The sequence below is a fragment of the Copadichromis virginalis genome, linkage group LG1 (genome assembly GCF_057382275.1).
Source record: "Copadichromis virginalis isolate Kocher_CV1m ecotype Utaka linkage group LG1, C_Virginalis_male_GT1.1, whole genome shotgun sequence".
Lineage (NCBI taxonomy): Eukaryota > Metazoa > Chordata > Actinopteri > Cichliformes > Cichlidae > Copadichromis > Copadichromis virginalis.
Genome location: NC_140618.1, coordinates 20706057 through 20731192, shown reverse-complemented (window position 1 = coordinate 20731192; position 25136 = coordinate 20706057). Strand labels below are relative to the sequence as shown.

The 25136-nt window shown below is 41.4% G+C and overlaps 1 protein-coding gene across 3 annotated transcripts; it reads right to left on the bottom strand.

The window, feature by feature from the left end:
* Positions 1-367: 367 nt before the first annotated feature.
* usp47 (ubiquitin specific peptidase 47) lies at positions 368-25136 on the bottom strand. Of its 3 annotated transcripts, XM_085453946.1 has the most exons (29): positions 24781-25136; positions 21655-21711; positions 19680-19874; positions 17749-17865; positions 13506-13659; positions 13317-13413; positions 13079-13224; positions 12872-12951; positions 10635-10784; positions 10312-10407; positions 10068-10220; positions 9423-9581; positions 8947-9078; positions 8672-8748; positions 8139-8194; positions 7541-7653; positions 7339-7440; positions 6943-7150; positions 6624-6739; positions 6385-6504; positions 5435-6236; positions 5032-5207; positions 4866-4946; positions 4659-4774; positions 4430-4548; positions 3955-4085; positions 3801-3848; positions 3586-3716; positions 368-1960 (listed from the first exon to the last, which is right to left on the bottom strand). In XM_085453946.1, the coding sequence occupies exons 1-29, from the start codon at positions 24823-24825 to the stop codon at positions 1786-1788; spliced, it is 4152 nt and encodes a 1383-aa protein (XP_085310072.1). In that variant the 5' UTR covers positions 24826-25136; the 3' UTR covers positions 368-1785. The 3 variants fall into 3 exon arrangements, with proteins under 3 accessions (XP_085310072.1, XP_085310080.1, XP_085310088.1); XM_085453954.1 differs by lacking the exon at positions 21655-21711 and having other exon boundaries at positions 24781-25135; XM_085453962.1 differs by lacking the exons at positions 21655-21711; positions 24781-25136 and adding an exon at positions 23767-23836.

Genomic DNA, 25136 nt, shown 5'->3' with positions numbered 1-25136 from the left:
AAGAGTTGCATGTTCTCCAGCTTCCTTACATAATTAGCCGTAGGTGACTGTGAGCGTGAATGGTGGCCTGTCACTCCAAGTATCACACGTCTCGCACTATAACAGCTGGGGTAGTCTCCACCATGACCATGAATTTGATAAGATGAAGAAAATGGGTGGATTTTCTGCAGTGTAGAGGTTGACAAATTCACCTTACAGGGTTTGAGAGTAAGTGACAAACCCAGCCTCAAGGGGTCACAGTGCAGCAGGAAGGGCATCCAGTGTAAATTTTTATAAAGAAAAAAAAAATGTGTCAAGCTGGAAGTACAGCTAGTATAACATCCTAACGTGTTTTTATGAATTGGTTAGCAGTAAGAGAAAACTGCAGTTCTGAAAAAAGCACTTTAATTCATTTCTAAAATCATCTTAAACTATTTCCACACAGGATCTGAAATCTCAAAGAAATAAACAACAACAACAAAAAAAAGGTTCTCTTCTGATATTGGCATTTCTACAGTGAATAGCTGGTGGCAGCATCAGAGGCCCGGAAAGGAGGCCGTGATGCTGAGCTTTAGTCCTCAGAGCAGTTGCACAGGCAGACTGAGTCCAGCAGGCTTTCTACACCCGCTGGTGTCAGTCTATCAAGCAGCAGCAGGTAGAAGCGCCAAAAATCCAACCTCTGACTCTTGCCCAACACCCAGAGAGAGCTCTCTCCTCTCACACCACACACACACACACACACGTGGATGACACGAGACATGTACTGCAAGTTTCACATGGTGCAAGAAACAGATAAAGATATCCAATTTCTAAATTAAAGGTTAATGCAGACAACAGATGAGTGCCTGGTGCTTCACAAGACCTCTCTAAATGATTAAGTCTGAAGCAAAATAATAATTTACAAACAAACAACAAAACAAGGAGATTCTTAACATCGTCTACTTGGTTTTGTTTTATTATATTAAGTTTTAAAAAGGACTGATAGCCTATGTATCACTACATCTAGTGGAAGTGATGTGACAGAGGCAGAGCTCCTATAAAGCACATAGAGCAGCAGTAAAGACAACCCATATCAACACGTTACTCTGGCATTATAGGAGCATTAGAGGAGAAACAACTTTAGTTTACAATTTATTAATTGTTGCTTTTTCCAATTCATCAATTCTTGAGAATGAATGGTTTCTCAATTTGTCAGGCAGTCTGAGTGAGTGAGGTTTGTCTCGGCAGAAGAGGTGAGACTGAGGAAGGCTGGATAAGTCGTTTTTTTTTTGTTTTTTTTTAATTTAAAGGAAGATGTTCAACGTAAGATGATTCAGATTGATTTCTCCAACAAAGTGGTGCTCAGAAAGTGTGAGCACATGGATTTACAAGACGGCCACGGATGAATCATAATCAACACTATTGTCCAAAACACGGAGATGAACACACAGTGACGGGGAGGACAGTGAAAGAGCCTGATGTAAAAGTAGACTGGAGCCTTGAATAGTCAGGATGGATGCCTCCCAGACCGGTTTCACAGTCCTAGACTCTCCGCATCCATCCCTGAAGCTTTCACTTTTAATTGATTTGTCTATACAGCATCCAAATAGCTTTTGTACTTCCCTTTAATCTTTACAGTACAATACACTATAGTGCACAATAGGGTTTCTGAGCCTGGAGCTCAGGGTGGAGGGTGAGAGCACATAATCCTCACAGCGCTGCTCGATTTCAAGTCACTGTTGGGCCCGACATTCAGAGTCCCGCAGCCTGGATGCTCTGCTGCAGCACCCAGGCAAAACAAATAACCCACGAGTGTTTCTCCACGCCTCAGTCCTGCCCTGGGTCCTTTGCAGGGCCGCCGTCCAGGTAGATCTTGAGGGCCTTCTCTTTGCGTGGCGAGTAACTGACACGGTGTCCGGTTTTAAGCAGACGGCTGCTTTCCTTCTTCATTAGCTCGTTGCGCTCATCCTCTGACAACTCCAGAGGTTCTTCTGTGCTGTCCCTGCGCAGACAAAAGAGCACAAAAACATTGATGGAGGTCACAAATACTCCTAATATAATAAGATCATTAGAAGAACTCCATGGATGTCGCCATGTTTTAAAATTTTAAGGGAATAATGAATGAATGAAAAAAAAAAAAAAGAAAACATGTAAACTGAACTGAAACTTGAAGTCTTTTTTTTTAAGCTTAGTAGCTGCTTTCTTTAAAATATCTCTACTACTAGATACAGTTTTACAATTAAAGCCTGGATTACAACATAATTGGTTCAGAACATAGTAAGAAAGCTCAAATCTGCACTTGTACCACTGCCTTTTCAGTCATTAAAGAGTCAGTGATGGAAATCAGACCTGTCAGCACTGACCTCATGCGGTCTCATTTATTAGCTGCATTGATTTGTGATTAAAAAATTTTTTTTACCATCACAGCAAAGACAGATACAACTACCTGTACCCATGTCCACATTATAGGCAGAAAATTACATTAAAAAAAAAAAAAGATTAATTACTTAATATACATTCACTAGCCACTTTATTAGGTACACTTTCCACCCCACTTTGCCTTCCTAACTGCCTTAATTCTTCATGCAGTAGATTCTACAAAGTGCTGAAAGATTCCTCAGATTTTGGTCAATACTGATATGACAGCATTAAAAAGCTGCTGCAAATTTGTCAGCCATGATATGCGCTAAGAAAATATCCCCACATCATTGCATCACCACCAAAAGTTCAGTTTTGGTGAGCATGTAGCCTTCTAGTGTCATTTGACATGCTGCATTTTTCTCACACGCTCTCATGATTACCTTGGTGTTGGTTGCAACATGTAGTCATTTGAGTTATTGTTGCCTTCCTACAAGTTTTAGCATCAACAAGCTATTTTTGAACTTGAGAAACTGGATATTTTAAATTTTCTCAGGCCATCCCTTTGTAAACTTAAAGAGATGGTTGTAAAACAAATAAATCCCAGATCAGTTTCAGACAAGTCTGTTTGGCTCCAACAATCACATCATATTGAAATCACGCTTAAATCACTGTTCTCCATTCTCTGTTTGACCTTCACCAGACCATTATCTTCACTGTGTCTACCATAGCCAAAATGACAGAGTTGCTTACATGTAATTGGCTGATTAGATATTTGCGTAAACGAGCACGTGAATAGGTGTAACTAATGAAGTGGCCAGGGATTGTATTTAAGTTTCAATCCTAAACTGAGACCCTCTTGACTGAAAACATTTACTGATTCATTTGTGGTATTAAATGTATAAATATGAGAAGTCAAAAGCTAGGGGAAAAACCTAAAAAACAACAATGCTTCTAATGCAACAATATCATGTTTTATTCATTACTGAGTCAAAGCCAACCTGTAAAGCCATGTGTATAGTTTGCGTACATTTGTACTTTATATTAGATATTGAGATTAGGTGTTCAAATATTAAAGTTGTCTCTAATTCATATTAGATGCCAAAAATTCAACTCACATAAACATATTGAGTTTTTAATAGTCCGAGCGAATGCATGACTTATGACTTCTACTACAGTCCTCTCTGTTCATGAAATGATTTCACAAAAATACCAAAGACACAAACGCTGTATTTGAATGTGGACTTGTCCCAGTTTGTTTTTTTTTACCTGTAGAAGACCACCGCCCCATCATCACAGATGTAAAGAGGCCACACATTAAGGGTTGACACCTTGGGGTTCCAGTCTAAATCCTGATGGATTTCCAACACAGAAATATCACAAGGAAATGTCCCCCTACCCTGCAGAGACCAGATAGCAGTGTCATCAATACAAACATATTAGAAAAATCGGGTCCCAGGTTTCAGGTAATTACATCCACCTACCTTTGCAAACTCCAGGTTTTCCAATGGAATACCACTGATTTCACTAAGCTGCCAACAGAATAAAAACATTAGACACAGGAATACAACAGTTTCCCTCAGCTAAACACTGAACACAAGCTATGAGTAAAACACATTTGTCATGCAGCAGACAAACCTTCTCCTTGAGTTCCTCCACACTGCTGCTCTCCAGAATCACTTCCTGAAAAGGCCCCAGCTTCATTGTAGACGGGCTCCATCTCCGAGTCAGAACGGCCAACTGTGACATTGATTTCATCTTCTCTGGTTCTGAGAAACATTAGAGGCTGTGGATCAATCAACTGCACTTTAAATGAAACTTCAGTGAAAACAAATTTTCCTTCACTCTAGAACCAAATACACGTCATTTATTAATCTGTCTCCATGTGGCGTTTCACAGCATGTTAACAATTCAACAATCTGTTTTTTGAGCCCCTGGAAACAGATGATTTAATGTTTGTTTTCTGTACCTTAAAGGAAATTATTTACTATACCTTTAAAGAAAAAGTTTATATTATTAGAACAGAACAAAACTAAAATAAGGTAGTTGAGGTACCCAAAGAAAAACCGCATAGTGAAGCAATGTTTAAAAGAAAGTGAAAAACACAAGTTACCATCAAGGACTTCAAGGAAAACCTCCCAGTTGGACGAAATGCTGATGTCTTCCTCATAAACGTGGTAATCCAAAAACACTGTGCCCGGATTCTTCCACGTCTTTTTCCTGAGGCGAACCCTGACCACACAGAGATAAATAGATACATGCTGTTTTGTACACATGTTCATTTTACCTGAAGGGAAACTGTATCAACAGTCCTCTGAACTATGCAAAGCAAAGAATCTTACCTGTCAATGCTGAGGTCAAGTTTACACTGCTCTTTTAACTGAGGAAGCAGCTCCTCTTTAGACTGTCTGACAGTCATAGCCTTGGCAAACACCGTGTCCACTAGGAACTTGCAGGGCTGAGAAAACACCACAATTAATATATTTTATAACATAATGCTGTGCAGCTGTACAACAGTGTATGAGTAAGAAAAGTCTGTCAGTTCTTACCTCTGGTTCATTGACTAGTAGTTGATACACTTTCACTCTGTATTCACCCTTTTTAAGGGCTCTGCCTAGTCGAATGGTTATCTATGGATAGTGGCACAGTCTTTGTTGAGATATTTCCTTACTCTCAAGCAAACGACTTTAATCAAAGTAATACGTTTAAACTGACCTTATTATCGTCAGAGAACGATGAGAGTGTCTCGTTGAGCCGTACACTCTCAAACTCCTGGTTGTTGGCATACACCCTAAACACCTTGAACTGGGTCGAGGTGACGCCGACGTAGGGCTCCAAGTTCAGCTTAAATGCTGCTAATGTTATTCTCTTGTCCACATGAACCACCAAACCTGATGTAGATCACAAGAAACATCAATGTACCTTTTCTTTCCTTTTTAAAAAAAAAAAAAAAAAAAAAAAAAGATATACGTCAAGGATGCAAAACAGGTAAAGAATGTTTGCAATCCTCCCCCTTGAATGGAAGTAATTGCCCGTACCTGATTTTAAATGTAATTAAAACATAAATATACTAGCTATGGATGACAACTGCTTTTAAATGCATAATAAAAGTTTGTACATTTTTGTGAATTCCACGAGGCATCATCCTGAGAACAAGGCTCTGCTCTGAAGTACAGGTACTGGGCCTCTGCCTTGCTCTTTCCATTGTCGTCATATTCGCTGTCAGTTCCAGAGTCTTCCTCTGCAGTGTCCCAGGTCTCTTTTTTGCCCTCGTGGGCTTTGGAGCGCCGGCTACTCGTGATGCTGTGCGAGTCCAGGCCATTGGCCAGCTGGATTGGGCCGCTGTCTGCGTTACACAGCGTGTCACTGCTGTGACTGGAGCTCAGGATGTCACTGTCCACCGAGCTGGTGCTGCGGTCATTGTTCACTTCTGAGTCCGACCGCTCCTCACAGGCAAAGTGGTTCTCAGGGTCAGAGGAGGCGCCGCCGCTACCCGCAGACGTGGCCCTGATCCGATTCTCTAACTCTCTGTTGTCTGCAGCCACGCAGAGAGAAGAGTTTGAGTCCGCCTCTTGGGTTGGGGATTCGATATGTTCAAAGTCGCTGGCGTCAGAGCTTTTCTGGCTGTCACTGGTGCTGGAGCCCTGCTGCTGCTGCAGAGACAGATTCTTTAACTTTTCTGTGCTCTCCTCCAGGATAGCCTCTACAGATTTCCTGTTACCCTTTGCCCCCTCAGAGAGCACATCAGAGTCACTTCCTACTTTTTGGAAAAGAGTTCTGTTTGCCAAGGTACCAGGAGACTGCTCTGGTAGTAAGACTAACAGCCGGATCGTATTCCCGTGCCGATCCAACAGTTTCCACAAGAGCGAGTCAGTGAAAGGAACCTGATGATCGGTCAACTCAGAGCTCTCAACGAAAACCTGGTGAAAAACAATGGCCAACAAACAAATTAGCAAATTTCATGTAATAATAACATATATAATAAGACTTTGTGAAATTTAAAACAAGACTGAAACACAATAACGCACAAGACAGAACAACTGTCAAAGTTAGAAGAAAAGAAGAGACCTTGTTGCTCCTGAAGAATCCCTCAGCCTTCAGTGTCTTGTTTGGGACATAGAGAAGCCGGAGGTCATTATAGCAGCGCTCCAGAACCACACGCATGGTCTCTGCAGAAAGCCCTGTAGCCTGGAAAGAAATGCACACAAAAACAGGCTTACATTAATATAACAGACACCACTATATTTGACAGTTTCCTGGGTAAATGGTTAAAACAAAACACTGTGAAGAGGCTAAGAGTAAGAAACCTGTGCAATAAGCTGTTTGAATTCAGTGATCGTCTGGTTCAAGTACGCCCGAACGCTGACGGGAGACGCGATGGTCTCGCTCTTCAGATTAACAACATGAACCTTCACCATCACCTCTGTGAACAAAAGAAGAATCATAAACACACCCACGCAGATAAACAGCAACTAAGTTGCTTGATACACACACTTACACCTGTCACCGGTGTGTATTTGTTTCTGATCATCACAGTTTGTCTGTTCAGACTCTGGCAACTCAGCTTTTATCATCCTGAAAACAGCACTATGTACAACAAGCAGTCAACAGTAGAAGATTACCGACCTCCAGGTTTGTAAGGCTGGAACACTTGATCTGGCCTGCGGGTTTCTAGAAGCAAGTCAAACATGTATGAAGACTTGACTCCTCCAAGGAGGAGGCCCATTGGTGTGTCCTCCTCTCCTTCATAAGAGCGCTCCAGGTACTCATGGAACTCATCATATTTTACCAAGCGACAGCAGTCCAGAGGGACAACTCCCTCAAGCTCCATCATCTGACATACAGAACACCCATTAAAGAAATTAGCAGCAAGTTTTGAAATCCAAACTCTAAAGTGAGTTTCTTTTCTTTTGCTATAATCACAGTAATGCTGTGTTGCAAAGTTAATGGAAGAAAGAAAATTGAATGCACCAAATGTCTTTCAAGATTCCTCCAAAAGTAACTGAAACAAATCTAACAAACCTTGTAGGCCATTTCTGTTGCTTCTCTGAGAGTTTTGTCTTTGTGCACTTCCAACTTGCTCTCCATCATCATCTTCACAGGATGCATGCAGAAGAGCTTGATCTAAAAAGTAAAGAGCATAAGACTACCAAAAAAAAAAAAGAAAAAAAGAGAGAGACAGGGTATTAAATTATCCTTATAAATTAGGCAAACAGCCCAGCACCTTGCAAGTGTTGCGTTCAATCTCCCTCTGTCTCTTTTCTTGCTCTTCAGACTCTTTCTCCTTTTGAACCAAACGCTTTATGTGGTCTGGGAAGTCCTCCACGGCTAAAAACTCTGCAGACAATTCAGAGATTACACATTAAATCCAGTGGCATGAGGAAAACTACAGAGCTCAGGGTATGTATCAGAGTATGAAAAATGGGAAAATTATGACCACAAGACAAAGGCAAGAGGGCAAGCTGGTTCCTTTGCAACTGGTGCAACACAAAGCTTTAAAAATAAGTTGCAAATACAGGCAAAAGCCTGGATAAGTTTAGTTCAGATGGATGGCAGATAGGGCACAGTGGAAACTTGTGTAAAGGATCTTCTTACGTGTAGTAGGTATCAGAAGACAAGTGAAATTGTTTTATTTAAACACTTTCCTTACAAAAAAACAAGTTAACAAAAGGCCAAACACATTCACTAGGTTACGACGAAAAGATGAAAACCTGTGACTTTTACAGTTTGGGAGTTTTTAATTCAGAAATGTGGAAAAACTGTCATTCTTGCTCTAATTTTTACATTTTCCTTAGCAAGACTTAATTGAATGAATTTCTTACTTGCATTCCTTGAAGGATCTTTCAGTCTATAAATCAGCATATATGCGTTTGTAGAGCTGTTGGGAAGGTAAGAGGAAGGAGAAAACTATTACTTCAATAAAAACAAAATTACAAACACAAACGGGGGGGAAATAAAAGGTTTCACATTTAGAAACAGATGTGAATAACAAGATAAACACCATTCGTTTTCCAAAGTCAGTGTATTGGAAGCATTTGATGTGAGGGAGTCCTCTATCACAAAGTCAGCGACTCCTGGAAAAAACGTGCATTCCCTGACCAGTCGGAAAGTGGCTGCTGCCAGCCACAAGGTGAAACAAATCGCATGGAGATACACGGTGCTGCTTGAAAATCATCTCAAGATTGCTTTCTGCACAATATGATCGACCAAAGCAATGACATGGAGGTTTTTGGTACAGCACGAGCCTCCAGCAATCACTCACCACCTAGCCAAGAAATAGACATTTTTTCCCTGGGGCCAACTGGGGGTTGCCAACTGGTCTCAAGGCCTGTGACTGCTGTGGAACACAACTGACCTTGCAAAGGCACCAGAGAAATAGCCTCTGCTCCCTGAGGATCCCCCATATGTTTTCCTGATATCATCCTGGGTGATCTGTTTGACAAAAATGAACACAATGAAACAAAAAAAAACTATTCAACAGAGGTTACCACAATGACAATAAGCAGCATTTTAAATGGCAGTTGCAGTTGGCAGTTTTTTTTTTGGTCTAGTATATAGAAATGGCAAGCACTGCCTGACATTTACTTTCAGTAGGAAGCCAAAACGTGTCACTCAAGAGCAGAGACTGACCTTGCTAACGTGCTGATCGTTGAAACTGTACCACTGGCCATCACTGAAGGACTTGATACAGGCATAATAGTGCCCGCCCGCAGCGCTCCCAGAATGGACCATAACAGAAAACAGCTCAAAGGTCAGCAAACTCTGAGAAGAAATAGGGGAACACTGTTCAGTTAAAACAAATAATTGTGTTGCAGATTTCACTGTCGACATACTATATTTTTAGAGATACACACGTTCCCATATTTTGCCACTTTAAAGCAAAAATAGAGAATAATCACACATCTTTAGAACACTGTAAATAAAAGACGAATTTATATATTTAACAAGAACAGAGAAGTATAACATTTTTAGCTGACACTTGCAGAATAACAATCCCTCTTATTACTACACCGTTGGAAAATCAGGTACTTCCTTTTAATCTGTTGTCAGATACATTCTCACGTACAAACCAAGCACACCAAATCCATCTAAGTGAGGATGATCACCTTTGGCTTCAACACCCTCTCTGTGCTGCTGGTGCTGTCCAAGCAGATGCCCTCATCCACACAATCATCGGTGGAAAAATCGTTGCTCATCTGGTCGCTGTGGCAACTGCCTTCATTCTCTGCTCCGCTGTCAGTGCAGCTCTCGGTCTGAGGGGACTTCTACAGAGTAGGCAATTTGAAAAACAACACCAGAGTTAAAGGTGAATTCAAAAGATCAATTAGAAAAGAACTAATCCAGCGTAGAAATGTAGGACATTAAGAAACCAGCAAGCTGGTTAACATCTCAGTTGGTCAACATACACAAACCATGGTTTATGGCTGACTGAAGCCTGTCATGGCAGGACACAGCACAAGATTACACACAGGGCACCTTGACCCTCAACACTTGGAAAAATGTTTTTGTGGACTGATGAAACTAAGGTTGCACTGTTTGGGAAAAACATACAGCCCTACAATGAAGGCACCACATGATAACACAAAACCCATAATCCTAAGGTGATGCAGAGGGAGCGTCTGCTTTGCTTCCTCCTTTAGCAGTCATAAAGGAGAAAATGAATTCCAAAATTGATTAAAAGGCATCCCATAGGATGAATCCAAATCAGTAATGACAATGACAGAGGCAGGTAAATTCAATGGTGCTCTCACCTCATCTTCCACATCAATAAATGGACTCATGTCAAGTTCCTCTGGGAAGGTCATGCGGTCATTAAGTTTGATGCGATGCATAGTGGTGTAGTCGAAATCAAACCTTTTCAACTGTAATGTCAGCAGGTAAGGAAAGTGCAGAAATCTCAGCCCCTGCGTGCGATGTCAGAAAATGAGAAGAGACATTAGCAAAACACTGTACTCTCTAATCATGACTTCCATGTTACATTTTTAGTATACTTACCTTACGGGCATCACATTTCTTTTTACAGCGTTCACAGAAATACTGGTTGGGCCCATCGAGTGTTTCTGGTTGTATGAATGCCTGTAATGCTTCCTCCTGTGGCATCAAAAAATAAATAAATTAATTAAAAAAAAAAAAAAAAAATCATATCATGTAAATCAAATCAATTTAGAATAACAATTTAATATCAAATAGTTTGAAACTGTACCAAGTACTGAATTTAAAGTAACCTTTAAGCAACACTGAATTGCAAAGAGTTAATAAATGTTAAGTGCTGCTGTGATAAAGTATATGCTTAGAAGAACAAAGGGTGAGAAACACACCACACTGCCATAGGCTTGGCTGGCTCCAAAGGGTCTGATCACAAGAGGGATGTCCAGGTAAGTATCAATCCTCCAGCTCTCATAGCCACACTCCAGACAACGGACATAATCCTTCAGCTTTCCCTGGTACAACTGGTTGATCAGGTCAGCCTGAAGATAGGGAGAGAACAGTCAGGTTTCTCTGCCACATTTTACTTTAAAGAAAAATCAACTCAGGATACAAAATGGTCTGCTACCAATTTGCAACATTAGCTGTGAGACAATTTCTCTCTACTTCTGGAGAAGCAAGTGCTGACAGCAAAATGTAGTGGGATACAGAATAATTCTACTTGTGTTTAGATTTGTTTCCCATAAACCTTCCTTTACCATACAACTCCGTCGGCAACTGCATATGAAAGTTTCTCAGGATAATAAAACACAACAGACAACAACAGGCCAAGGAGAGTATTTCTTTTTAGTCAGTTGCCATCTGTAGCTTTCTCCAGACAGCTGAAATGGCAGACACTGGACGAACCAGCGTAACTGTTAACACTGCACAACAAGCCCTCAACTTATCAGTCAGAGAAAGAAAAAAAATACTCAAAACAGAGAGTAACAGAAACCTAAAGTAAAGAAAGAATGAACCCAAGAGCTGCAGGAATGATTTTTATTTGATTAAAAACTTTGCTCTGGAACAAAAAAAATGTATGTCATTATTTATAAAAGTCATTAGGTATTAATTCTGGTCATGATGGTTTTGTCCCATTATTGAATCAAGAATCAATCAAACCATTTAGAAACGGTAAAAACACTTGTGTTGTATATTTAATATAAGTCTTTTCTACTGAGATTAATAAATATGGACCAAGATAGTTTTGCATTTTTTCATTAGTTTGGTTTCCTGAGAGAATTTGTTCATTTTCATTTGTTTAATTATTTTATTTATTGCCCCAAAACATTAAATGTTAGGTTTTTTTTTATTAGTTTCAGTCTTTTCCTGTTCTATACTTCTTAAATTGCACATTCTGATAAAGAGTCACATGGACATCCCAGTCTCTATAAACTGCACCATAGCCTCATTTTGCTGTGTTAACAAATTTATTCAAACTAATCCATCCATCCATCCTCCATTTATCATCTTCTTGGATTCGACACTGTAAGCAAAGGTGGCCCGACTTCCGTCTTTTCAGGCATCTCTTTCAACTCATCCAGGGAGAAAAAAAAAGCATCCCCAAGCCAGCAAAGAGATGCAATCTCTCCAGTGTGGCCTCCTGGTAGGAATTACCCTAAACACCTCACCTAGGAGGTACCCAGGAGGTATTCCCAGTCTGATGCCCAAACCACCTCAATTAGCTCCTTTTGATGAAGGAGAAGCATTTCTATTTCGAGTTCCTCACTCTACAGGTGAGAGTAAGATCGCAGATCTACCAGTAAATTGACAGCTTCTCTGTCATTCTCAGCTCTCTTCTCCACAACATATCGGTACAGCCTCCAAATCATCACCACACCAATCCGTCTCCCCTCATTCATGAATGAGATCCCAAGGCACTTCTCCACTGGGGGCAGCAATTTCCCTCCAACCACCCACCTTGGGCATTCTACTTTTTTCCAGCTGTCCAAACTGAGACTTAACCATTTTGTGTATCTTTTAAATACATTTTCGTTAATTTTGCAGGTACTTTCTTTTAATTAAAATGTGTTTACAAGCCAATTCCTAGTTTTTAGTTTAGTTTTAGTTAAGTATAATAACCGTGTTAGGATGCCAAAATGGAATTTAATGCAATCATCACTTATGGTTCACATGGCACATGTAGACTGGGGGAAAACTTAACTGTTTCCAGATATTTATGAATATATAAACTAAAGATTAGTAGAAGAAGAAAACTGGAGCTTGAAAGAAAAAATGTATAGTTTATATATCCTGTCATCAGTTTACTTTCTATGGCTGAAAACTACAAGTAAAAATCCCTTGTGGTATGAGATTTTTTTTTAATTAAATTTTTTTAAATAGCATTCACGTGTACTTATGCTTGCGTTTACAGACCACATGGCTGCGCATTCGTACACTGGTCTAAGTGTTTGCCGTTTATAGCCTATTCCCGAGATAAGAAAAAGCTAACCCCAGGGCTTACTGGCACATTTCACTTTTTCCACAGTAGGCCTTTTGTTCCCATTCTGGGGGGAGCCTGAGCCTGGATGCAGATTTTTTTTTTGTTGTTGTTGTTAATAGTCTGAGAAAACTACTTGTTTTCTCCTACCTGCTCTGTTTGCTTCCACTTCTGCTCCAGGGCATCGAACATGACCCTGCACAGCTCCTGGACGTCATGTTGTTGCCAAGCTAAAAGCAAAAGCACAAAGAAAGAAAAAGTATAATTAAGTGTACAGACAGAGGCACATGGTCTTGTCCTCCATGAACATGCAAACCAGCCATGTGAGCCTACTCACAGGCAAGTACATAAGCTCACCCTCACTGCTGTCCCAGCCAAAGCTTCGCGTCACATCAGTAGTCTCAATTGCCCGTTTCTTACTAGTTTGCAACAGAACAAACAGTCTTTGCAGCTGGTAGGGAATACTGGTGACAGGATCCTCCTCTTGCTCCTCAAACTCCCAACTGAAGTCGAACAGCAGATATTTGAGAAATCTAAATCTATTATATGTGACAAGAGAATTTTCACAAAGTGATCCATAACCATGATTTCTTACTTGTAGAGTGCATTCCTAAACTCTGGGGTCATGAACAATGTTTGCAGCAGACTGTTCAAATAGCAAGTCATCGCTTGGTTGACCAAGCCCACATAACCTGTAAAGGCAGCAAGAGACAAGTAGTAAGTGATCGGTTGGAGATGTATAAAAGGAAAGGTGTCACATATTCAACATGTAACCAAACCTCACCCGTCTCAGACTTGCTAAGGATGGACGAGTAAGAGTAAGATGGACTGCTGTAGTCACCACTGCAGCCAGGAGTCCCATCTCTCAGTAGGGGTCCAATAAATCGTTCCTGGGAACTGTCATCTAGTCCACTGCTATCTGCTGTTCCTGACTCATCCTACAAACACAAACATGCCTTGTAATAACATCTTTCGTTCCCTTTCAGTCGATTCACTCGGTAAGTATGGGATATCGCGCCCTCGCGTGTCCTGGCTGAAGAAACCTTTATTCACGCCTTGAAGGCAGATGACGTGTGATGGCACGCGCGCGGCCCCGCCTGCACATATAGCCGCTGTCATCACAGTCATCCCTCAGTTCTTACGCTCTTCACCTCGCTGAGAACACCTCTGCTGAGTTGGGCTAGCTAGCTGCTGCTAGTTAGCTCCGTTGTCTGCCGACTTGAACTTAGCTTAACTGCCCCTGTTGGTGTTAGCCTCCGCCGCGCAGTTGGTGTGTAGGCTGCCCGCGGAGCGCTAATTTCAAGTTTTTCCTGTGCAGTGTTTCGCTTTGCGTTTTGGAATGGACTCCAAACCTAGCGAGCAAAGCAGAAATCTTCTGTGCGCCCCTGTCCTCAGGGATGCGGTTTCTCTTTGCACGATAGCGACCAGCACAATGCCTGCCCTGTCTACCTTGGGATCGTCAGCGCTCTCCTAGCGTGGACGGAGCCCGAAGCCTGTGCACTTTGCCGCCAGCTCCGGCGCTCAACCCTGGAAAGACAGGTGACGTTTGTGGAAAAAGTGCTGGGACGCTCAGCTGTCGCACGGCATGACCCTCTCCTTTCCGAGTCCGAAGACGAGGATTTTCCGGTCGATGTCCCCGCAATTAGCTGGGCTGACCACATGGAATACGTTGACGGGTTAGCTGATGACGAGCCGGAACCATGCAGGAGCGATGACGGGCTTCAGCCTGGGTTGAAGCCCGCCAGCGCTCCCCAGGAAGACGATGACGTGCTGGACATCAGCCTGGACATCCATGGTTTGTCGGACGATGAGCAGGAGAGCGCATTGTCGGCCCAATGTGTCGCCGCTGCCGCACCGGTCGGCCACGATGACACCTCTCTTTTCTCCCTGTTTTGCCGTGCTGCTGAGAAGCTGCAGGTGGACTGGCCCTCTCCTCCGCCAGCTCAGAAGCCGTCGCGGTTCGTGGGTTTTTTCCTCCCACTGGAGCCCGCAACGGCCAAAAACTGCCTTCCCATGTTCCCAGACTTTCTCTGCAAGCTAACAGCATCATGGGACAAACCTCTGTCTACCAACGTCACTGTGCCTGGCTATGGACAGTACATGGAATTGGACGGCGCCAAGGGGGCTGGCTTAGCTAACCCACCCCCTATGGAGTCATCTCTGGCTGCTTATCTGTCCCGTCCCCACTCTGTTCGAGTGGAGAAGGGGTCCAGCAGCAGGGAGACGCTGCTTTTACCCCTCTGTTGCCGCACAAGAGGTGCCGCTTAAGTTCTGTTCAGGTTGTCAGCCCCAGAAGGCGCTGCACTTTCCTAACACTGTCTCCCAAGCACAAAACCCCTGCACACAAAATGCCTCAGGTAACTCCCTGTTCAGGTGTGTTAAATGTTCAGGTGACCACATCGAGTGTTCCCGCTGTTTTTCATTGTTGTGCCCCAGAAAAGGTGCCTCCAACAAAATGTATGAATGTACATGTTTCCATGTTACAATCAATAAAGAGTGTTGTTTATTCTCAAACAATCACAAATGCTCACAGAATGAGCCAGGTCAGGCAGGTGATGCAGTCCCCTGCAGACACACTGGGGGGCGACAACGCCCCGCCGACGGTGCTGCAGGTCAGCCAGCTGGCTGCTCACTTCCCTCAGTGGTGCGCTTGCGCCCCCTCTCCGTGGGTGCTGCGAACCGTTGCCATGGGTTACCGGTTGCAGTTCCAGGTCAAGCCACCATGATACTCAGAGAGGAAATAAAGGCGCTATTGCAGAAAAGAGCAATACGAGTGGTCCCCGCTTCGGAGACAGACAAAGGTTGGTACAGCCGTTATTTTGTTGTTCCGAAAAAAGGGGGAGGGCTTCGTCCCATCCTCGACCTGCGAGTCTTGAACACGTATCTACGAACGTACAGGTTCAAGATGCTAACACTCAGACAGCTCTTGAATGCGGTTGGCCCGGGAGATTGGTTTGCAACAATCGATCTAACAGATGCTTATTTTCATGTGGCTATACACCCGAAACACAGGCAGTTTCTGAAGTTTGCATTCAAGGGCGTAGCCTACGAATACCTAGTGCTGCCGTTCGGGGTGTCGCTCGCTCCTCGCACCTTTACGAAATATGCCGAGGCAGCACTAGCGCCCCTGAGCGAGAGGCATCCGCATCTTAGCCTACCTAGACGACTGGGCTCTCGTAGCTTGCTCCAGAGAGCAGGCGGAGACATAGCTGTCGCTGGTTCTGTCACACATTCAGACACTGGGGTTCTCTGTGAACTTTTAAAAGAGCTTGCTAATCCAGAGTCAGCAGATTACTTTTCTTGGTTTGGAAATATGCTCGCTTTCCAGCCGCGCACGTTTGTCGGAGCACAGAGTGGCCGCGTTTCATCGCTGCCTCGCTCAGTTTCAGCTGGGACACAGACTGCGTTTCCAGATGATATTAAGCTTGTTGGGCATGATGGCATCTATGATCGCCGTAGTGCCACTTGGACTGTTAAAAATGAGAGCGTTTCAACGCTGGACTCTCTCTCACCGTTTGTGTGCATCGCGTCACCTCCGTCTTGCATGCTAGCTCTCCGTCCTTGAGGGAGCCCATGCTGTTTCGCAAGGTGTCCACAGATGCTTCCCTAAGAGGGTGGGGAGCGCTGTGCGAGTGTGCATCAGTGAGAGGGATCTGGTCCGCAGCGCCAGCTGCACATCAACCACTTAGAGCTGTTAGCAGTGTTCTTAGCTCTAAAGCATTTCCGTCCAGTCCTGGAGGGCCAGCATGTCTTAGTCAGGACGGACAATTCAACAGTGGTATCTTACATAAAGAGGCAGGGAGGAACACGCTCTCTTCCCCTGTTGAAGCTGCGCACCAATGGCCAGACGTGCTCCTGTATGCATTTCCCCCAGTGGAAATGATATCTCCAGTTCTAGAGAGAGTGCGTCGGCATTCCCTCTCTCTGATTCTAGTGGCCCCTTGGTGGCCCACAAGGTCGTGGTATGCAGAGATAATCAGCCTGCTAGCAGCGAGTCTTTGGCAGCTTCCTCTCCGCAGGGATCTCCTCTCTCAGGCGGGAGGAAAAGTGTTTCATCCGCGCCCAGACCTGTGGCGCCTTCATGCTTACCTGCTGAGAGGTTAAACTTGATTGCTAAGGGTTTGCCACCTAGTGTGATAGCGACAATTCAGAGCGCTAGGGATTCATGTACTAGAGGCTTGTACGCTTACAAATGGCGAGCCTTCGAGCAATGGTACCAGGACTGCCACACACTTCCATTTCAGTGCTCTATTGTGGATGTTTTGACATTCCTGCAGGAGCTGCTGGATAAGGGCCTTTCATTTTCGACAATTAAGGTTTATTTAGCCGCTATATCTGCTTGTCATATTGGCTTTAACGGGGTGACACTAGGTGCACATCCCCTCGCCATACGTTTTCTGAAAGGAGTTCGCCGGCTGAGGCCCGTGCTTAAGTCCAGTGTCCCTGCTTGGGACTTGTCTTTGGTGCTGGAGGCCCTTTGTTTGAACCCATTCAGTCTGTGGATATGAAATTTCTTTCATATAAGACTGAATTACTTCTCGCTTTGGCAAAGCGAGTGGGTGACCTTCATGCGCTGTCTGTGCATCCCTCCTGCATACAGTTCTCTCCTGATGGCCACAAGGTCGTATTGCGTCCAAATGCTGCCTATTTTCCCAAGATCATGCCACAAGGTGGCCCCACTGAGCAGTCTGGCTCGGTGAAGAGCAGCTATCGAACTGAGGGATGACTGTGATGACAGCGGCTATATGTGCAGGCGGGGCCGTGCGTGTGTCATTACACGTCATCTGCCTTAAAGGCGTGAATAAAGGTTTCTTCAGCCAGGACACGCGAGGGCGTGATATCCCATACTTATGTGTTGTACCTCGTTCCTCTCCTTCAGGGAACAGAAGTTACAGACATAACTATTCGTTTCCAGTTAGAGTGTTTAGCGTGTTAGTAGATTCTGTAGGGAAATAATTATAGATTTCTTTTTAAAGATTATTTAAGAAATTATGAATCATTATCTTAATTTATTCTTAAACACTCACAGATGCAATCTGGGGCTGCTCTCCATCTTTATCTGTAAGCTGGAGGAAATTCCTCTTACCACCAGGTTCAAACCCAGACTCTGAGAGGGACATCTCACTGCTATGGTCAAGCGGTGCCTAGAGAAAGCAAATAAACACAATATGAACAGACAAGTTTCACAGAGGTCAACAATGCCTGGACAGCAGTAAACACATGCAATCTTTTTTATTCGATATTTAGTTTAAGCAAAATGTCAACTTAAGTCAACTCAGTCTACTATACATAAAAAGACCTTACAATATTATAAAGACCAAACAAACTACTCCCTTTGCGTAAACAGTGGAGCAGAAAACCTTCCTTTTAGCACCAAGAAAACTTCAGTAGAACCACTCTACGGGCTAGCAGCCATCTGGTTTGAACGGTCAAGCAGATGGCTGCAGGCTAGCTGTTTACAAACTATAAAGTGGATGAACTCACCGGAAGAGTTAAAGTCCTACTGAATTCATTTTCAGCTAATTCCATGTATTGTTGTTAACAAGGAAAGCCTCTGCAGCCAACATGTGAACAACGCTACCTAGGTTTCTCTGGGCCAAGCTGAGGATGAGCACGCAAAGTGCTGCAGTGGGAACAAGCAGTGGCTTAATCCACTGACCTACTCAGTGAGATAACAACAGGCAGCACCTGGGCTTTGGCCTGGGTCAGCAACAGGATTAGCATGGGCTCATTTAAGAAAAGGGAATAATGTGTACACACAGATCCAACAGTACAAAACTCATCACTGATTAAACATATTAGGAAAGTCAGTTTTAGCAACAGTATTTTTACTTGTTTGCATTTTGTAGCAGTTGTAAAATGTAAATTTACATGTAATGACAGGGTACAAAAATCTATTATCAGCTGATGTCGTGGTACTGTCCTAGCAATAAAGAAGGTAAAAGAGCTACATTGTGTCTCAAATGAAACATGCGTGAGAATAAACTATAAACAAAGATTGGGAGCCATTATTATGAATCACATCAACGTTCACCAGAATTAGTCAAGCTACACTCAAGTCACTTTAAAGCTGCTGCCGATATTTTCTTTTTGGCCAACTGGAGGGCAACAGAGGTTGAAAGAAAAAAAAAGAAAAAGAAAACTGTCACAATAAACCATGATATAAAAGTGTTTTTACCCAACAAACTGCCAGTTTTCTGCATGTTGCACCACTGCCTTTTTTTTTTTTTTTTACTTGTTTCATTAAAGCTGTTTTTAGTCAAGTGACAAATGATAAGTAAGACAAATAAGTCTTACTATAATTTCTTATTGACTCATATTTTACCTCTTTTGTTTTAACTCTGTCATTGTACCCAAACAGTAGAGAAGCACTGTGGGATACCTACAATTACCCAAACTGATTTTTTGTGTGTGTCACTGACTGAAAATCAGGTGCAACAGTAAAAGTTAATGAGAGGAGTGAAACTAATTTTGTTTGGTCTGTTTAAACTGATCTCTGGTTCATTTTCCCTTTTGATGTAGTTAGTTGGTGCAGATGCGAGCACAATAATCGCACTCAATGGAGAAGAAGTGACCGTCAGAAGGAGGTGGTTCCTGGTCTGATTTCGAATGAACTCCATCCAGGGAGGCTCATTTATGGTGAGAATGTCAATCAACCCAACTACCACTGCAAGTTTGAGCTAAACATCTTCCTGTAGCGACGTATGCACCAGGGTACCATAGATATCCAGAGACCACAAACTATGGTAGCTTGCCTGCTACACAGTTTTACCCAAGATAAACACGATAAACATGAATGAGTAAATATTCAATGTTATACACTAGTTCCGAACACAGCACCTTAATCCTGCATTTACTTTTATTTCTGCTTTTTCCAGACACATCTGCTAATGTCTGCTGATGCTAAACCCATGTTACTCTCCATAGCAAAACAAAGCTAAACTGATGAATTACTAACCATGTCTTGTGTATTTCCCCATGCAAGTCCAAAAGTGCCATTTACGTATCCTGCTTTGTGAGCGACATCTTCATAAAGTTTGGAGAGGGTGGTGGAAGCAGGCAGGTTGAGAGTCAGCCGTTCGTTCACCGTCTTCGCGCTGGTGATGTCCTGAATTATACACAGCGCTCTGGGCTCCTCGGCTGCATTTTGGATCTGCAAATAAATAAAGAAAAAGATATAAACATTATTTTCTGACTTGTTTGTTTTCCAATGAAGAGCTAAACATTTAAAAAAGAAAAAACAACACAAAAAACGTTAAAGCTGTGCTACAAAGGTCATTAATAACATGCCAGTTAATGCTCGGTTTTGGTTTTGTTGGTTGTAATTTCATGCACAATATTAATTTTTTTTTTTTTATTTATTTATTTATTTTTTAAACACAAAGTACCCTGCTGTGGATTTTCAAAGGATTTCCATTCCCATATTTTCACCACACCTGGATCACCATGTAGTGTATTGAGTCCAACTCACCTTTCTACCAAAGTATAATGGATTCACTAAATCATATCAAATTAATAATATAATTATCGGGCATATATTAGGAAAAGAAGAAGATATTTAAAATGTAAAAATAGATTTTTTCTGTATCTTAAAGGCCACTTTAACACTGGTGCTTTGAGTTATACAGGTTATTATTACAATCGGTATAAAACATGTTTCAAACCTAAACTAAAAGCAATTAAACTAACCACCGTTGGAATATTAGTCTGTTAAAAGCTCTGAGTTTCTCAGTTTTTATATTAAATACTTCCAACAGAATTACTTACTTGCTTTCTTCTTCAAAATTAAAGTTTTGAAAAAAAAAATCTATAACAAGATAACAAAACAACAAAACTGATGTGGTAGACATGCAGTAATTTGACTTCAAGTATAACAGACTTGCAAAAGTAGCTCTTGTTCTCTTTTTTGCAATTGTGGTTTATCAGGGCTCGATACTGAAACCGCTTTACTGAAACCTCTTTTCAAAAAGTGTTTACGACACATGACTGGCTGATTTTTTCTACACTAAACCTCCCAACACATGACTGGATAAGGTGGGCAGTTGGTTGATTCCGGTGGACAGAACAACCACTTGTCAGATTTCTCCTACATACTCCACAATCTGCTTCAACAACATGCCATGCAATCACTCACTCATGCTTAATTTTAAAGCAAAAAACAAAAACAAAAATAGTCAGGTGGAACAGGAGTTTCAAGAAGCATTGAGTCATTTCAACTAAACACTCCTCATAGTTTGCTTTGTGACTGGTCTGGTATGTAGTGTTCCCAGTCAGGGACAAATCACCTGCAGACTAAAAGCCAACCTTTCTTAAGAACTTGAGCAGCAAAATCTGGCAGAAAAGGTCACTCACCAAGCAAGAAAAGGTCTAGGCACTGAAGAGTAATGCCAAAGTGTTTTAGTTTAGCTTACTTACCTGTTAAGTATCAAATGAAATAAAACAACTAGGTTAAAATAACATATAAACCCCTTAAAGTTTCAGATACGTTAACTGGGAGTGCAGACTGTAACTGTTACATTTTAAACAGTAAAAGCTGGCAAGTACCACCCCGCCCAAAATGACAAAGTTTTCATTTCTATTACCAGATATTGTTTAGATATTAAAACAACACAAAGCGAATGCACTAAATTATATTTCAGAAAAAGCATTTACCAGTAGATAAAAGTGACACCAATTTATGATTAAAATGCAACACGAAATTATTTAGTTTTCCTGTAAATGTGCACCATGCTAATAAATTATTTGTCTGCTAATCATTATTTAATTCCCTTTCTCTTTGATTATTGAAAAAGGTGGTACTTGTTTAAGCTGGTTTCTAGTTTAACAACATGCGTCGAGCTTTGTTCTAGTATAATAGTCATCATGGCTACTGCTTCATGCATCCATTTACCACCATGCTCGATTGTGTACACACTCTCCTATATCAAACACACCTGAGAAATCCTCTTCATTTCATCAAAAATACTTTGTCTGCAACTCCAAAATACACCCTGATAATATGTGGAGATAGTTGAGGGTGAAGAACAACTTAAAACACATAGAACAAGTAAATTAAGTTGTAAAACATGTCATTTGGTTGGAAAACAATTGAGCTGTTTTCTAAAAACCTACAAATGCAACAATAATAATAATATATATTCAAATAATTGCACTTTTTGCAGCCTTTTTGTATGTGTGATCTTAGCAAAATGTGACTGCCAGCGCCTACAAAGACGCTGCTGCAGCTGACAACACACAAGTGTATTATGAGATTAAAGGTTATTTTTACCATGGATATAATCACATGAAGCTACAGGTACAGCATAACACAGGCAGCATATTACAGAAATATTTTAAAGACACAAAAATTAGACATTTGAAAAATGAGGAAATCAGTACCTATGAACTAATTCAGTAACTACAAATGAAGGTTACTTAAATAAAATATAAAGTCTTCAATGAAATAAACAAAGTGAAATGAATTTAAATCCACATTTCTAGTAAACTTTAACAAGTAACCATGAAGTTAGACTACAGTGATTTTTTTTGGTTCAACTGTTATTGGAGAGCTATGTCAACTGCCAATTTATAAATCATATTTGAGAACTGCACCAAAAAAAAAAAAAAAAAAAAAAAAGGAAAAAAAAGACAAGGGCTTGGTTGTCAACCTTCATCATTTAAATGCAAGTATTATACCCACTGTTTATTGTATCGGCAAAGGGATCATTGGGACAGTGCTTTTTGTTATAAGTCTACACAGCAGAACTATTAAATACCCCAAGCCATTCACTTAACATTTACCACAGTTGACGTAGAGCTGCATGTGAGTGTCATTACATGAAAGAGGTGGTTAATTAGCCTTTTCTCCTCACTCGTGTTTTATTTAACTCGAAACAACATATAAATAGAGTTCCCTCTGACTTCCTTTATCCCAGGATATCCCACCTCAACTTCCACCTATTCTCAATGCCAGCTGCAGTTTACATTACCTTCACCACAACAGGCCAACATACATCTCAAATATATCTTAATATTTTTATGGTCAGGATGCAAGTTTTAGATGCAAAATACTCTTTAGATCCAAAATGCACAAAGCTGGTTATCGATTCACTAATGAAGGAAGATAGAACTATAATATTTGAAAACTATGAAGATTAAACGCATAATACAGACTAAAAGAACACAGCAGCTGCAGACAAAGCAGCAGTAAGTGATGAAAAGCACTGCACGGCAGTTTAGTATTAAATGTGTGAGCACTTTAAGCACTTTGGCCAACAAGACTGGAGATGAGCTAGCAAATCGGCTAATAAACTTTAGCTAATTTGAAATCAGGATAGAAAGCAAGAAAAAAATACCAACTGTACAAGTTGACAGCCTCATCAATATCACAGTACATAATGGTCTAGAAAAGCAAATGTTTGATTAAATTAATGTTTAAAACATAGTTGGAAAAAGAAGACTCATTAAAAAAAATTCTAAAACCTATCCTTTCACAAAGATCCAAGGATCTTCTAGGAATGGTGACACTATTTTCCTGAGATTTGATCAGCCAGTGGTTGGTAATTTCATACTTGTTGGTTTTTAATCTGGAATCTCACCTGTTCCCAGCACAAGTAACCATGACGTTATACATCAGTAGGAAGTAAACCGCCTTCACAGTACAAAAGCCCAGGGTACATGGATAAGCAGAAACCCTGCTCCATCGTACATTGCTCAGGCACCAAGGAGGTATAACGGCAAAGAAATAATGGTTACATTATTAACCATTATTAATAATAATGGTTACAGTATTTCTTACTGAAGAAATACTATTTCTTACTGAAAAGCTACAGTCAACCTTATTGTCAAAAGACTTGACTTTACTCCAAAAGGTGTATCATTACTATGCGAGAAAATAGGCTGTAGGCTCGCTTATCAAATAGGGTCCTAATGTTAAATGGACGCCTGACAAATTGCTCTGAGCCCAATATAAAAGAAACAAAGTAAAAACACACCCTTAAAAATAATGGTGTAACGCATTAAATGGATATGACTGCTATGTTAGCAGTACGGTATATGATGTTTACCTTAACCCATCCTGTTAACATGTGAGCTAACATATCAGTAATCAAATCTGACTACCGTCACTGCCGTTGATCAAAGAGACTATTCATTTTATTCCTGTTTGAATAAGAAGGAACTGCTAATGTTAACATTAAGACTTTGCACGTTAACTGAGCTCCAAACTAGAAACATAAAAATTCTAAGTAACTTATCTTCAGCAATAAAAGAGGTTATCGACGATGTTAAAAAATAAACAAAGAACGATCAATTTATTCTGAGATAAACGCTAATGTTGTTAAACACATCTATCAGTAGCGTAGCTAGTCAATTCCGCTAACATTAGCGTTAGCTTGTCAATTTGTCTTGCTAGCACTGACGTTTACATTCAAAGTAGAAGTTTTACTTAAAAACATCCTGTAAATGATTCCAAGAAGGGTTTGAAATATATATCTGTAAAACTATTGTTTGGGGTCGACGGGGTTTCAGCACTGTTTGCCATTTGCAATTGGTTGGGGAACTTCAAAAACATCTAGATTAGCCGGAGTTGTTGCCACTGATCAGATTTAAGAAGCTAACAGCGCTTGCTAGCTAAATCCCACAAGCTAATGTTATGCTAGTAAGCTAACTGATGTTGACAAATGCCTTCGTTTGACGGGACAACATAATGTCATTAGCAACAATGGAAAAGGTTGGGTATTTTAGTGACCATAAAGCCATGTCTCGAGTCTAAACAGTTAAATGGTAATTATGATAACGCTTTTGCTACCTAAAATGTTCTCCGTCTGAAATGCATCGAAAGTAGCCGCTAACTAACGTTAGCAGATGCGTTAGTTAGCCATGTCATGATAGGCCGTCCAAGTCATATTTGGCTAACTGTTAGCAGCTCAGAGATAGTCAATTAAAGACGGGGTAAGATCGCAAACTTCAAAAGTGCTGCAGAAAGTTTTGCATCATTAATGTGCATGGTCTGTAAAGGTGACAGCTAATGCCCAGAGAGGCTGACTCTCCGACCTGGACACGGTCCATAATAACCTCACCTCTTTGGGTACGAACTGGTTCTCCTCGCTAGGCACCATTTCCATTTGTGCGACAGTTTAGACAAGCATCTATCCGGACAGGGATGTCAGCGAACAAACTTTGCAGCGGTCAACACAAACATTGTTTGTGGTCGGTTTGTTAGAAGTTTGGATGCTTAAATACCAAAATTAAACTTGCCAAAACTTGTAGGCTTATCAAAGTGAAATCGCAACACTCTCGGTTACACTACCCCCAGCACAAAGTGTCGTGCTATAAATGGAGAAAAATGGCCGGTGTTTTTACTCCGCGAGACTTCACTCAGGGAGCTCTGGCGTCACTTTCCATACAGATAAGCGTGCGTGATGCGGACAGGATG